General features: G+C 43.6%; 1 protein-coding gene across 1 annotated transcript in view; it reads right to left on the bottom strand.

Annotated features, from left to right (window-relative positions):
* Positions 1 to 5,317, bottom strand: part of ITPR2 (inositol 1,4,5-trisphosphate receptor type 2) — a 239,252-nt gene extending 233,935 nt beyond the window's left edge. Inside the window, 1 exon segment of the mRNA XM_032688283.1 lies at positions 5,022 to 5,317. Within this exon segment, the coding sequence (XP_032544174.1) occupies positions 5,022 to 5,113 (92 nt within the window). The 5' untranslated portion in view covers positions 5,114 to 5,317.
* Between the last annotated feature and the right edge of the window lie 10,415 nt (positions 5,318 to 15,732).

The raw sequence follows: 15,732 nt of genomic DNA, 5'->3' as shown, positions 1-15,732 counted from the left end.
CATCTAATATAGCTTATGCTTTACAAAGTTATCACAGAAAAGCAATACCCTACACAGCTGAAAAGTGTACATTAGCATATATTCAAAGCAGCTGGAGGGTTCAGAGCAGGGCTGCTGCATCAGAAAGACAACCAAAAGAATGTATTCCTGAAAATGCCAAACCTACACAGTATTTAAAAAAATTACACACAATCAAAACTGTCAAATGTCATTGGTACCGTTAGTCTGGAGGATAAAGTACCTAGGAAACAAAACCTACAAGTACTTTTGCCCACAGAAAAGCTGAAATGCATCTTCCCTTCCCTCTTCCAGGTATTATTTGATTCTACATATACCAGAACTAAATTGAGTAACTCTAGTTATGCCACTCTCACTTTCTTCAGGCTTTTTTATTCTTTCCTGACTAATTACCTTTTTTCAGCTGGGACATGAAAGAAAAATTTGCTATTAATTAAAGGATGGATACTCTGTTCCTTAACCGTGGCTTACATCTTCAGACAGTAGGAGAGAAGGGTTAGAAAAATAAGGGCTCTGATGAAAACTCTGCATTGGTGTGTTGTGAGCATCATCAGTCACTGCATCTTTTCTCTTAGGGACCATTCCTGAAGGCACCAGGATAACAAGTTTTAGCTTTGCTATATTTGGAATATTCTGATTTATGCTGTTTCTAAAGCACTTTCTACTTCACCTTGCCTCTTCACGAAGTGTGATTGACTCAATCTGTGTGTGAAGTCCAACTTCAAAAAGACAACTCCTGCACAAAAATCTAGTAAAGGAGCTTGAATAAACCTGTGATATTTCAAACAAGAAAGTTCCAGGAAGAGCTTTGAAAAATTAAGAGGAGATATCCAGGAAAAAATCAACATTAGACTGAGGAAAATTAGTAAAAACACTCTACAACACACTTTTTGCTGCTAACGAGAAATACAACCCAGCACCCCTCATCATCCAGGGCCATGTATGACCAAGCAGGCGGGTCCTGCTTCATGCTCCAGTGATTATGTTCCATGAGATCTCTCCCTGCTATGGCACAGAAGCACATTTATGGAGGTGAGACAGGAATGCATCTCCCCATGGTGACTAAAAGGCTCACCCTCAAACTTTCCTACAGCTGATCCTGTCCATTGTCCTTACTTGCTTTTTTCCTTCCACCCCTCCCATCAGGAATACTTTTTTCCCCTCATTGTACTGATAGGTAATTAATACAATTTTCATTCTCAGCATTCACAGCCAAAATACTGGGAAAGGTGGTCTCAAGGTTCAGACACTAGTCTAAGACAACTTAAGATAACTGGATTCACTGCCTGGCTCTGACACACCCTCCCTGTGGGACATAAAGCCTCCAACTGTGCAAAAGTTTTACTGTGTCAAACCCCTCAGTATTAGCACAGTTCCATAACCCAGCACAAAATACATCTTGCAAGGACAGAAAACTATCAAGGGATGTAAATTCCTTCTCCCAAGTGTTTCCTTTTCTGCACTAAATTGCAAGGCTATCAGCTTATATGTCCAAAAGCATTCTCCTATTTAAAAAGGAAGGAGGGGAGGTGGGGGATCGGAAAAGCCAGAAGACACACCATCAGCACCTCAGAGCAGCATCCAAATCCAGAATAAGCCCAAAGCCAAGCAGAAAAAAGAGCGGGGGATTGTTTGGATTCTCAGTACCTCAAGTATCCAAAGGCCTGCTGAAAATGCTGAACCCTAAAACCCTTTCCTGTACCAATAGCCAGAGGTGCCCCTCTCCATGTGGGATCCACAGCCTGGAACATCCTCCTGGAGACCAGTGGTTACACCTCTTCTTCCAAAAAAACTGAGCCCAATCTCTGCCTCTTAAAATATGGATATAGGAGGAAGAATTTGGAGCAGGCACTGCCTGACTTCCCTGCCCCCATCCCACCCTACAGCACTAACCTCAGATGTGGAAGAGAGGTTCAGTCTCCTCTTCAGACTAAGAGAGTTCAATGTGAAAGCAAAGCCCTCACCCCCACATCCAACAGCTGTTTATAGTCATGAAACAGTTCAGAGACAAGGAGGATGAGAACATAGATTTCCTCCAGCTCAAAGGAGTGCCCCAACCCTTTGAGTACCACTCACAGAATCTTGTTCCAGCAATTCCCAAATGCTCATTCCAGAGGGAGGTGTGGAAAGGCCCTCCTGCCCTCACCAGGCTCACCTGGATCAAGGGCCAAGGGCAAAGATCCCCTGTCTCCTAAAAAAGGGCAGTTGGGACCTCCTAAACTACACAAGAGTAATATTTCCACACCCAGGTTATAGGAGCTATTAACCTGACCCCACACATGACCTGAACAGCTCAGCTACATCTTTCTCTTGGCTTTAAGTTTTCAGCGAAAACGGACCATGTGAAAATGTCTGCACCAGCAATGAGAAAAAATACTCTAAAATGCATGAAACAGCCTATGCTTAGAAATCTCCTTCAAAACCCATTTGTTGAGCTGGTTCAACTCCTCAAGGAGTGAGGTCCCCTGCCATGACAGACCTCCCCTGCTTGCAGAGGTGCTGGGCACTTTTTTATCCTATTTATAGAACGGCCTTGCTCACACTTTGTTTAGGAAACAATCAGCCTTTGATAGCTTAAAATCAGCAGGACTCTCTCCCTGCTCCAGAGTCAAAGGCCTGAACTGGATTTCAAGTTCTTGAAACAGCAGGAGACTTCCCAGTGGGCTCCATAGTGCAGGTGACAGGTTGGTTTGCCCGGTAACATTTCAGGTGTAACCCAGGCAAAAGCAATTAAACAAGGACCCACAGCAGTCCAAAAAAAAGAGAAATCATTCCTAATCCTACCCCCACCTTGTCCTCACCAACGAGAGGCATCTATGGAAAATGAGGGTTCATCTTTCAGGGTGTTTCCGAAGTGCAGCTGAGCAAGTTTTCCCTGAGTAGAAGAGGTTTTTCTGCCTCTTGTGTTGCTGCAACCAGTCCAAAGGCAGCAATTGCAAGAGTTGGCACAGATACAGTAACCTGGCATCACAACTTTAAATGTCAGTCCAAGTTCTTGTACCACCAGCACAGGGGTCAGCATTCCCATTCAGCAGGTATGGGGGTTTTTCCACTGGCAACTTCAAGTTTCCTGCAGCTCCTCACTCCAGCCTCCTGGCTCTGGGGCTGCTTTTACTATGCCAGAGAGCAGGGCACAAAAAAGTTGGACTGAAAAGCCAACAGAGGTACATCAGCATTGTTCAACTGTCACTGTTGAAGAGACAACTGTCAACTGGCCTGTCACTGAAGAAGAGATGCACACAGGAGTCTTGTCTCATCCCAAGCAGTTTTCTTGAGCTGGGCTGAAAGAGAGCCTGGACAGAGTGTTGGCTTGAGCTCAATTATTTCTTCTAGTAAAGAGCTCCCATGTGCCTTAGACAAGCTTTGATCTTTGCTTCTCATCTTTAAACTGGGAATAAATGTCCCTGCCTTAACTCCAAGGGATAAGGGAGGATCAGCAGCCTTAGAACTGTGGCACGGCAACGCCAAAACACATATTGGAGTGACAGTCATACAAGCATTAGTCACAGCAGAAACATCTGTAACTGTGGACAAGCAGGTGCTCTCAGAAAGGAAGAACACAATGAAAAGGAAAGCACAGCAAATTTAGCTTCCTCCACATAGCAGAACACAGAGATGAGGACAGAACAAGACAGCAAACCAATGGCGAAATAAAAAAAAAGAAGTGCTGGGGTTAGAAGAGTAAGAAACAATATCCAGCAATAAACAGTTGCAGAAAGAAAACTTTTTCAGGCAGGATTTAAAACTGCCAGAGTCAGCAATGTCAGAAAGGAGATGTGAGACAACACAGTCAGTCAGTGAGAGGAGGCGCCAAATTAACAAATAGAGGAAACAAACCATTCAAAAACACTTGTCAACAGATTAAAAGAGTGATAGCAAGGATTGGATGCAATAATAAGATTAAAATTATATAAAAGACCTTGAACACCATCTCTTCCAGTAGCAGCACCACTCCAAGTATCTTACACATTCACTGTTTGCATTTTAATACCAACCTTACTTCACCCCACAGTCCCCCATGGAAGGGATCACAGAACACAGGGAGGCTACACCAATACAGAAGCGATACCCGTGTTAACCAGCCTTGGCAGTTTTAACTGTTATTCCAAAGGTACCATTAACGTTTAAGCAGCAAATGACACTGATATCTAACTAGAGTTTGAGCTGCTTTGTCCATGGGATCGCTACAATCCATGCAGTGCAGGAGACGTTGCCAGTGACAAAGGTTTCAGGACATGCTCACTTTGGACATGCCACAAAGTTACTGGAACTACTGCAGCTCTCCTGGGAACATCAGAAGGAACCGCTGCACCCTCGGGACACCTCACTGCAGCCAAACTTCAAAGAAATGTATCAATGTATCGCTATCGACATTCGCTGAGGTTTTCCCTCCTGGATTCCAAGAAGGTGATTTAAAGCGGCCGAGGTTAATAAAAACTGAAGCAAGCGGCAGTTCAGCGAAGCAGCCACAGCTAAATTACACCCTTTCACCCCTGCAGAGAGAAGAAGAGCTCACGGGGAAAAAAAGGGCATCTCCATTAAATTAAACTAGTCTGATCGTAAATATCTGATCATCGACAACCACAGACAAGACCTCAGGCGGACACAAACCAGAAGCAAAGGCGTGCAGGTTTTTAACGAGCTGATTCATGGCAGATGAGCAAGGAAATTGTCAGAAATTCTCAGAGGTACAACTAAAATAAATTAATAAATAGATAGATAGATAGATAGATAAATAAATAAATAAATGGCAGCTCTGCGTGCTGACTGCGCTAAGGGCACAGCACAGCGCGGGGTCTGAAGAATCGGGGGCGCCGGAGCCGGGCGGGGAGTAGCGGGAGCTGCAGGAGGAGGTACGGCGGGGCCCGGGCCCCGCTCCCCGGCCCCGAGAACTTCTCTCATCCCTTCCCGTTCCCCAGCACTTCCTACTTTCCCCGCTCCGCCGAGCAGGGCGCGCTGCCGCCCCTTCCTGTGCCGCGGGCTGCGAGCCCGCACTCACTCACCCCAGCGTGCTGATGAACCCGTTCACGGAGCCCTCGGCGTACAGGGACACGATGTCCCCGATGTACAGAAAACTGGACATTTTCTCAGACATTCTGGCTCATTTTTTTTCTTGGGTTTGTTTTTTTTTTTTCTTTTTTTTTTTTCCCCGTGAAGCCGGAGGTGTTTTTTCCGCTTTCCTCCCCCTCCTTCGTAAAAAAAAAAAAAAAATTAAAATGAAATAAATTAAAGAATTAAATACAGGCAAATCGGAGGGATCCAGGGAGGCTCTGCGCGGCCCTGCAGCGCGGTGCGGGCTGACATGAGCGTGGTGTGCGCGGAGCTCCCGGCCCGGCCCCGCCCGCCCCCGCGCCTCCTCCGCCCCCCGCCCGCCCCCGCCCCGCCCCGCCCCGCCCCGCCCCGCAGCCTCCCCCGGACTCGGCAGGGGCCGGACATCCCGGGAGCGGAGCCCCTGCACCCCCTCGGCCGGGAGAGATGCGGCGGAGAACCCTCGGAAAGCCTCGGAAATTCCCCGCGGTGCAGGGGCGTGGGCGGTCCCCGCGGCTGAGACCCTTCCCCTCTGCCCGAGACTGCGCTTGGTGTGGTCACTCAGCCTGTGTCACCCTCTGGTTTATGGCTTTCAAACTTCCGGAGCCACGAATCCTTTTTTTTTATTTTAGTCGGAAGCAAACAGAGCTGCATTCCCTGTGCGGGACTTCACGAATCACAAGATGGGTCAGGTTGGGAGGGACCACAGTGGGGCATCTGCTCCCACTCCCTGATCCCAGAGCACATGCACAGGATTGTGTCCAGACGGTTCTCCCAGTGAGGGACACTCCACACCCTCTCTGGACAATCTGTTCGTGCTCGATCACTGCACAGCAAAGAAGTTCTTCCTCATGTCCAGGTGGAACTTCCTGGGCATCAGTTCCTGCCCGTGCCTCTTGTCCCATTGCTGGGCACCCCCGAAACAGAGCCTGGTCCATCCTCTGTCCCCTCCCTGCAGACACTGACACACATGGGATGAGATCCCCTCTCAGTGTCTCTTCTCGAGGCTGAACAGGCCCAACAGCACACATTTGCTTAAGATAATTACCACCAATTTAACAAAAAAAACACCCTCACCCTCGATGTAAAGAGAACTCTAAAAGCCTTTTCTGCCCCAGAAAGCAGGGACACTGCAGCCTCCCCACACTCACCAGAGGAAGAAGGCCCAGCTGCCACAGAGGCTACTGCCAGTGTGGGGATTTTATTCTTAAAAAACTCTGTGCATTCTTTAAACAAAATGTAATTTTACTAATGGTTTAGGAATCATAGTATTTCTACTTTTCCAGATTTTTTCCAGACTCCTAAATACAGGCAAACTCAGCAATAGTATTTGTCACCACATGTTCTTCCAATAGATTATTTGGATTAAAAAAAAAAGCCAACAACAACAAATAAAAAGAAACAATAACTCACGCAAGTCTAACTGCCTGATCAAGTACTAGCTCTTAAATGATAGAATACAAACCTAGTTGCAGGAATGTGCAGACTGCTGGTAGTGAGTAATAAGCTGAGAGTTTCACACTTGCATTTTATTTCCCACATGTACAGCTTTTAGCCTTATCTCACTTCTGAGCATAAATTCTTGACATCAGAAATCATGAGTCTCAAAGTAAAAACAAGAAATTTTTAACATCTATCTGTAGAGAAAAAAAAACCTGTTATGCCATACTAGAAGTCCCTCTTTTGCTCTTTTAAGGTGAATATTTGGATTTGTCACTTTTTTATACAAAACACCACCAAAGAACTCCCTATGAGGAAAGACTGAGAGAGTTGGGGTTGTTCAGCCTGTGGAAGAGAAGGCTTAGAGGAGACCTGATAGCACCTTTCAGTACCTTCACAGCCTACAAGACAGGTGGAGAAGGACTTTTACAAGGGCATGAAGTGACAGGACAAGGGGGAATGGCTTCAAACTGAGAGTAGTCATAGATCAGACATCAGGAAAAAATTCTTCCCTGTGAGGGTGGTGAGGCCCTGGCACAGGTTGCCCAGAGAAGCTGTGGCTGCCTCATCCTGGAAGTGTTCAAGGCCAGGTTGGATGGCCAACCCAAACCATTCTGTTATTCTGTTTTATGATTCTATGATCTGCATCTCCTCCTGTACACATACATACAACACAGGCCCCAGATTCACCAAATTCTTTGATTTCAGTCTCCTGGAGTAACTAATGACAGCTGTTAAAACACTTCTGGAAAAGCAATATGAAGAGAACAGGTGACAGATCCCCCATTCTGGAACCAGCCTCTGCACAGGAAAACCAAAGATGAGGCCTCTTCAAACTGCCCCAAATGCACACAGTGAATCCAAAAATTGCACTAAATTAAAAACACACCAGAATTAGAAACTGAAAGTCCAAGCAGCACAAGGCAGCAAGGGGAGAGAAGCTGTGGATCCTGCCCACAGGTCAAGTGAAAAGCACGGACCTAAGGGCCCTACCAGGAGCCACCCCACAGAGGGCTCTAGTGTTTTATTATCCCATGAAAATGTGGTTCTGGACAGTTTGAACTCGGGACTGAGCAGCAAAGGCTTTACAATGCATTGACAATATCCTGTGCCCTCCTGCCCCTGTTTATCTCAGTCATTTTATACCAGGCTCTAATGGCCTAATTAAGATACTTTAGCCAGGGAGGTTTCACATTTCCCCAGCATAAATGAAATCCTGGTGTGCCTTAGATTAGTGGGAGTTTTCCTGAGAATGAACTTCAGAATTTGGCCAAGCAGCAAGGTTGCTTGTCCTTGGTGCAAATCCCCATTTGGGAGCATTCTCAGTCAGGAAGGTATAACTGTGCCTAAACACAGGTTATTGGGGCCATGTGAAGTGTCCTTTGGTAGCTGGGACATCCCTGGAGGCTGTCAGCAGGGAAGCAGGACTGTTGTGTCCTTGACAGCTCTACCTGTGTGTGTTTTGCCATTACAAGAAGGTTAATTCAGGTCACTTTAGAAAATATTAGTGTTTGCTTGCCGTGGCTGATAGGAGCCCTACCTTGCAGTCATCTTTGTCCCTCCCCCCCAAGGAAATCAAGGCACAGGCTGGATTCTCCTTCATTTCCAGGCTTGTTCATCTTGGCTCAGGCTGGATCATGCCAGCAGCAGAAAGTTGTTACCACCTTGTAGCTCTCTGGTGATATAAATTAAATGAAATCTCAGTCCAGTTCCAAGCAGTGGTGGCTGTTAACTAGAAATGAGTTGTATGAAATCAGTTTTGCAGAAAAACAAAGAAGAGGTCAAACCCAGAAGGCAGTCAAGTATTTAAGCAAACGCTTAATTTCAAACCTGTGTCACTGAAACAGTCCAACAACCTCACTGAAGTCACCAGATTATTTGTGTGCCAAAATAACCAAGCATTTACCCACTTGGTAGAGCAGGACTTAAATCGGTATGAAGATCACCCAGGAAAAGCAGATCTGAGGAGTCCTTGATCATCCTCTCCCTGCAGACAGACAAACAAAAGTAGTGACAAATGCTACTCAGCATTTTAACAAGCATTACCCTCTTCTATTAAAAGTAGTGATTATACCTCTCTGAGTGCTAGTTTTATGAAGATAGTATCTAGAAAAATTTAATTAAAATGAAAGAAATTTTGTCATAACAAGTCTACATAGAAAAAAATAAAGCATGGTCAGAGATGGTAATGGAATATTGCTTCATTTATCTGGAGCAGAAATAAACCAAATTGGTTGATAAATGGACATTTTTACTACAGTTTTTTACCTTGCAATTAGCTGCAGGGTGAAGGTGAGGCTGCTTAGTCAATAGCTGGGATGTGTTTTCCATCAGTTATCTCTGGTGATCTTTTGTTCCAAAGCTGGGAGCACAGGCTTTGCCGTGAAACAGGACCCAGACTCAGGAATCATCAGTCAGTGCTGACAGACAGCCCTGGTGCACATATTGCTCTGTACATTGTAAAAGTGAAGAAGCCTTTCTTTCTCAACTTTCATTTGTAAGCTATTACTTATTTTTGGAGAATCAAGTGGTTTTTGCAGTGGTATTCTGAAATCAGCTCTCTCTCTATAAAAGTATTTGCAATATTTGAATGCAGGGACATTTTACCATGATCTCTGTGTCTGATTTTGATGTTCATTGTGGTGCTGAGGTGGAAGAGAGAAGCAGTTTATCCACAGAGAGATCACTAGAAATACCCCATTGCAGCATTGAGCATCCACTTTAGATGTGAAAATACACAATATTAGAAAGTCCTCAGACTCCAAAAACTCACCAATAAATAGGCTGATGTCATCATACTCTTGTTCCTTTTTTACCCCTCACATCTCAGGAACACGTCTGGATTTCCTGCTCATCTTGTCCAAACAGGGGAGGCTCCTGACAGAAGTCAAACTTTTATGCATTTGAAAATTGTCTGATTGGAAAGATTTTAATCCCACACCTACACATCTTGTATGAAGTTACAGATATATAGGTCACTCCAGCGAAGGCAAACTGAACCAACCACAGGCTTATACAACAGACAGCATTGATGTTTGTTTGCATAAAAGCAGGGGATACTTTCCAGCTGCAGGGGAAAAGGGGGTAGAGAAGAATGCCTTTAACTGTTTTAATACAATAGATGGAGATGGGAGCAGGCCAAAACCCAGGCAGGCACCCCATACAACTATATGAAAGTTTGGACCCAAAAAGCCTGGGGTTTGTTTCTCATCTTTCTAATAGAGGAAGGGGGGGAAGAAAAAAAAAAGAAGAAGAAATATCAAACCATTCCAGACATTTGATATTTAAAATCCAGCTCTGATTTCAAAGCCCATCTGTAGCTGGAATATTTTCAATGTACTTATCTCAAGCAAGGCACAATTAACAGCTTATGTGAGGAAGGCCTGGCTTTTAAAGGCACCTAATGAAGTTTCCCATACAACCTGGAGATGCCTGTTACCTTGTGGATGTCTGTATTTGAGGCACCCCAGCTCTTCCTTGAGCACAAGGGCATTTCCAAACACTGGATGTAGAAAAGACAGCACTTCTTGGCCCACAGGTTGGATCAGAGGGTGCCTCAGCAGCTCATTTTGACAGTACCCGCACAGAGGGGTTGATTTATGGCTGGTAGAGCTTTGTTTTCCTTTGCCCACAGCAAACGTCAGAGAACTGGTGATTTCTCGACAGATATCCAGCTGTGGGGACTCAGTTGGCCTTTTTTTCTCCTGCTGGGAGTTAACTCTTAACTGGTGTTGTTTTAAACAATATGCAGGTATTGGTGCCATACAAAATATGGTTACAAAAAACACACACCAGAAGAACACCTCGGGGTAAAGCAGGCCTGACAGAGATAAATGGGATTTAGCGATGTAATAAAGCAGTGAATCATACAAAATAAAAGCCATTATTGATTGAGAATGAGAAAACCAGAATATGGAGCATTCAGTACTGGCTTACCCACTTCATTCCACCTGGCTTATTGGGAACAGGAAATTCTAGCTGAATTCCTAACACCTTGTTTTATAAAGGGCTTTCTCTCAGAGGGAAACACATTTTTCTCAACATTAGAGTTGGGCAGCTCTCACTAGGATGTGGGTGTGAGCTTTGCATCCTCACCGGGTCACACTGTGGTGTGATGCATGGACAGTGACTGTCTGACTTGCTCTTGCTATATCTGAATTTACAAAAGGAATATATGTATTAATTCAAGTATTTAAATAATCACTGGCTTGCTATAATAATCTCTTGAAAGAAGCAAACTTAGAAATAAAGGAACCTGAAGTTATTTGTGAATTAATGACTTAAGCAAAAGGAGTTTAGATTAAAGAGGAAGCCTGGCTGCCCCTCTTGCTGTGGCACAATGCAGCAGCTATGTAAATAAACTCCGGAGAGCAGCTCCAAGCCATTCAAGTGAAGATATTTTTCTCTTGCAATACATTCAAGCCTTTTTGAAATAAGTTTCCAACTGTTTAATGACCAAAGTTGTTCATTCAAAGAGCCAAAATACGAAAACCCAACCAAAGCAGGAAGGACAATGTGCCTCTCTCTCTGAAAAACACCCCTATAGAAAGGGAGCTTTATTTAGAGGGTTCAGGAAGCTGAAGCGTTGCCTTCTATCAGCTCCCAACCACAGAGAGAGCATCAGGAAGGGCACAAAAATGGACTTACTATTCCTACATGGAACAAGTGCCAGCAGTTACACCAAGTTTGCTTTCAACCTTGCAGAAGTCCCTGCCAGCCCCCACAGACTTGTTAGTCAGGCAGTGTCTCCTGGGCTTTTCTTTGCTGCTTGGCTTCCTAAAAATGAAGCCTTTCCCTACAAAATAAAGACAGAGGGACGCACCTTGTTGGAATTTTCTCCTTTGCTGGCAGTCAGGAGACTTCAGGACGTTCAAACCTGAAAATGCAGGGAAAGAAGTGAATCATCTTCATAAAACAAAACCAAAGAAAGCCTCCTTTTCAGTCCCAGCCCACCCCTAACCACAACCTGTGCAACAGAAGAATCAACAGACCTGTACAGTGACTGTAATTAAAAAGCCATTGTGTTTTGACTCTCATTAATACTTTATTACCAGCTGACCCCATGGCAGTGGTTACAGTGTGGATACAGCACAGGTAACATACAGCAGTTCTTTAAAATAAGTAGATATTAAATCACACAAGCAACATTTCACAGAAACTCAATATTGTTTTTTTTTTTTAACTCCAAAATTAAGAAAGCTTTGCACAAATTCCCACAGTAAAATCTGAGAAAAATAAAAGTTCTGATAAGAAGCCTAAAATTGTAATTGTATTTCCACGCCGGATAAAGTGGAAATAGCTAGGAGCTAATATATTTTAAAAAGTGGAAAATATCTGTAATTGCAGTATGGCTGCAATTTAATTGCAATCATGGAGCTTGAAAAGTGTACCTGAGGAATATCTCCCTACCTTCCTAATTTTATCAGGAAAGATGTAGAAACCTGTGAAAGCTTTGCACTTCAGGGGTGCTTAAAAAGCCTTGTGCTTTTGATGTTGTTTGCTTTGGGTTTTTTTTTTCAAGAATTTTATTTCTTATTGAAAATCTTTTGCAAAATTAAATACTGTTGGGGTTTTTGCCAGAATTGTGTCCTTTCACCAGCATCCTGGCCATGTTTAAAGAAAAAAGAAAAGAGCTTTGCCAGCTTTTTGGGGTTTTGACTACATTAAAAATTACCAGAGGGGAAAAAAAATTGTGATTATTTTTCCTCAAGGAGCTGTCTCGATGCCCATCCTCCATTTCTAACTTTGGGATGAAGTGCATTGCCCTTTCTGGTCCAAGTTGGGCAAGGAAACAGCAGGAAAAGCAGCTTTTTTCAGGAGAATCAGTCTTTCCTCATGAAAGCAGGGGCCACAGACCTTCACCTTGGGCCCATTACAGCTTTCAGATGGGGAGGGAACACAAAGGCTTGGGTAGTTTGGCACTGCTTTCCAGGGAAGTAAGTTATGGAGGTCTGGAGTCATTAAAACCCATTTGAAGAAATAACTCCCCTCCCTCACCTCTCCCTAAAAGCACAACACCAAGTATTGAAGTTTCTCAGAAATGTGTTGGGAAAGAAAAATTAGAAATCAGAAAGAATTTATGCTTTTCTGTGAATTTATGTAATTCTGTGAATTACTGTGTCTAGAGAACTAATGGATAGGGAAGTACAAGAAATCCTCTTGGACAAACTCAGCCCCCCCATCCCCTCTGATCAGCACTGGTGCATCCAGGTTGGATCCTTCCAAAGTCTCTCCTACTTTTACCTGTCCCAAATGCTCACTACTTCCCAGGACATTATGGAATAATTAAATTAGCACAGCCAAGTGACTGGGCTGTGATTCCAAGGAGGCAGAAAATGTCTTTGAGGCCAAATATGGACCAAGATTTGAGGTTCACCCACCTTTATTTCAGACTGATTTTACGCCTAGATGAAGGAAGAGTTCTATATGGGAGATGTTCCCAAAGGATTTCTGGCATCTCAGCCCAATTGTGCCCAGGAAACACGAGTTTGAATTAGAAATTAGAAACAGATTAAGGGTTTTTTTATACATTAATATGGAATTACAGACACCAAAACACTACAGCACATTTGGATCCCTAGACTGGACTTTCTCTCTTCCTCATAGTCCAGAATGCAATGGATTGAAACAAAAATCTTGCCTAAAAGTTATGTTGAATCCTGAACTGCTAAATTTTCCTGGAACTTTGAAAACATAAAAAGAGGCTGCATAATAATCACATGAAAATACCTCAATTGCTTTTACATTTAGGAATGCCTCATGCCTTGTCCCTGAGAGTTGAATTTTTTTCATTTGGGCTTATTTTGTGGGATTTTTTTTTGTAGATGTTCCTCATTTGCTTGTCTTCCTTAGACACTTTAAACATTAGCATAACACAGCTGAATCCTTAAAAGCTGAGACATGCAATTTCAGATCCTCCAGCATCATGAGATTTAAATAGATAAGTGATGTGAGTGCTTGATAAAATCCCTGTTTCAATGCTATACAAAAATTAAACCAGTGAAATAACCTTTTGTTTCTAAGTAGCTCTTGCAAGATGTTCTGCATCTTACTAGCAACTTAGAAATATGGATATGCTTAGGAAATTAGATTTTAAGTGATCTGCAGGCAGCCACAAACCAGGGCATTAAAAAAGCAGAACCATCACCCACAGTTTCCATTTGGTCAGTCTGAAAAAGGCAAAGTTAGCAGCAGACAAATTAATCTACCAGTGAAGCAGGATTTTGTTTGAAAAGCACGGAAGAAATGCATATTGTTACCATGTCACAGGTAAAGAAACTGCAGGAATTAGCTAAGAAAACGAAACATTTAGCATGCACTTGGATACATTTAGCACTGCACTTGACATTATCTCCTAGATGAGCCGCAGTAACATGAAATCGCTGGTTGAAACCAGATGGGAAATATAAAAGTGAAGCCCTGCTATCTGACATCAGCACAATTAGCACCTCTGTTTCACAACCTTGGCTCCCCCCCGTGGGAACTGCCACCTCTTCCATGGCAGGGACATAAACAGTGCCTGTTGCACATTTGTTATTCCATAGCTGTGAGTGTGAAGAACATGCTCACAAAGATATATATATAGAGTGGGATCATCTCAGGGCACAGACTGGATGGGGACTCACCCCCAGGTTTACTGGAGAGATAACATTTTAATGAGAAAATAAGCATAAAAAAGAAGGCCCAAAAGGAAAAAAAAATGCTGATTTCTATCAATTTTCCCCTCATGGTACAATTTGTTACCTAACATCTTGGAGAAAAACATACTTCCCATGGCAACCAGAGGATCCAGAAATCCCCTGAGCTGTACCCTTGGCAGCTGGGCTGATAAAGCAAAAGGGCAACTGCTTCCCCAAAACTGGGAAGGGGGCAGATGATGTGGCTGATCCTTGGTGTCATTTCTGCTGCAGTGAAAAGTGGCAGCAAACCCCCATTCCTGCAGCACAGGGATGCTGGGATAAGCCCACTCCTCCTCCCAGCGTGTGCTGCCAAACCCCCTCCGAACTGCAGCAGGATTGCACCCCAAGCTCTCATTTAATCTTTGCTCTTCTCTTCCTACCTTGTCCCTCCTGTTTTCAATCTCTGCAACAGCCATCCTTCCATGGCAGGGACAGGTGATGTCTCCCTGCTGCTGCTTTCCTGTGTCCCTCGTTTCTCCTTGTCAGCCCCTGGCTCATGCACATCAGCTAAGAACTGGGAGCATGGAGGATTTGGGAAGTGGTGGAGAAAAACAGCCCTTCCCCAGCAGCAAGAATCTTTCGGTGTAATTTGATAGATAAAAGTTTCCTCTTGGCCATCTTATCTGAAAAACTGGTTTATCCTCCATTCCCACTGTATGTGGGAATATGTTCATTAATTCTGCATTAATGAACATATCTAGACAACCTCCATGTGAGAAAGCAAAGTATGACCCCAATAGGACACAGCACAGGTGAGGAATGGAAGAACTGATTTATCTGGGAAGATATTTGTAAATTTAGCCTGAGAAGCAGGCATGTAGAAAGATTTATTTATTTTGTGTTTATATTATAAGGTGACAAACCCTGGTGAAAAGGATAATTTGTGTTCCCTGACCAAAATCCAGGAACTTGCTACAGGATTCTTACACTCACTCCCAGAAAAGTACCAGTTTATCAGTAACACACAACAATGTTAACAAAGAGCAAAGAGATATCCCCCAAAAAATGAAAAGTAGGATTCAAATTGAAGGGAAATAAAGGAGCCCATATGTGTTTCTAACAAAGCTAAAGATTAATGGGCAAGACCATAAATAGAGAACCCAAGGAGCCACATGCAGTTTGTGTGTGGAATGAACTGTGTATTGCATAAAGCTCCGAGTAAATGAGCTACACCAGGGAGCTCTTGGAAGCTCTTCACCTGTAGTAAATCAGCTACTTTTCATTATTTCCCACTCTTACTTCAAGTGTATTCATCTCATTTTTAAACAGAGTATTTTCTGTACCCAAATGGCAAACAAATCACTGATTAAATGGAGAGATATCATGCCCAGAAGATTTGCATCTAACAGCACCTCAAGTCATGTAATTAAGCTTTGTAACACCACTGCAAAGGGCTTGAGCTAAATCTCCCCAAACACAGAGCTATAATTGCCTCAAAATGAGGTTACTAATTTATCTTTTAGTATCATATCTCCCCCCCACCCCTGGGGGTGTTGTGATGCCTGAAGGTCCCCAGCTTCCAAAACAGGAGTAAATTTAACTCTGCAGAATGATCCAAATCCCACAT

This window comes from Chiroxiphia lanceolata, chromosome 5 (assembly GCF_009829145.1).
Source record: "Chiroxiphia lanceolata isolate bChiLan1 chromosome 5, bChiLan1.pri, whole genome shotgun sequence".
Lineage (NCBI taxonomy): Eukaryota > Metazoa > Chordata > Aves > Passeriformes > Pipridae > Chiroxiphia > Chiroxiphia lanceolata.
Note: the sequence above shows the minus strand (reverse complement) of the source record. Positions and strands in the feature narration are given on the sequence as shown.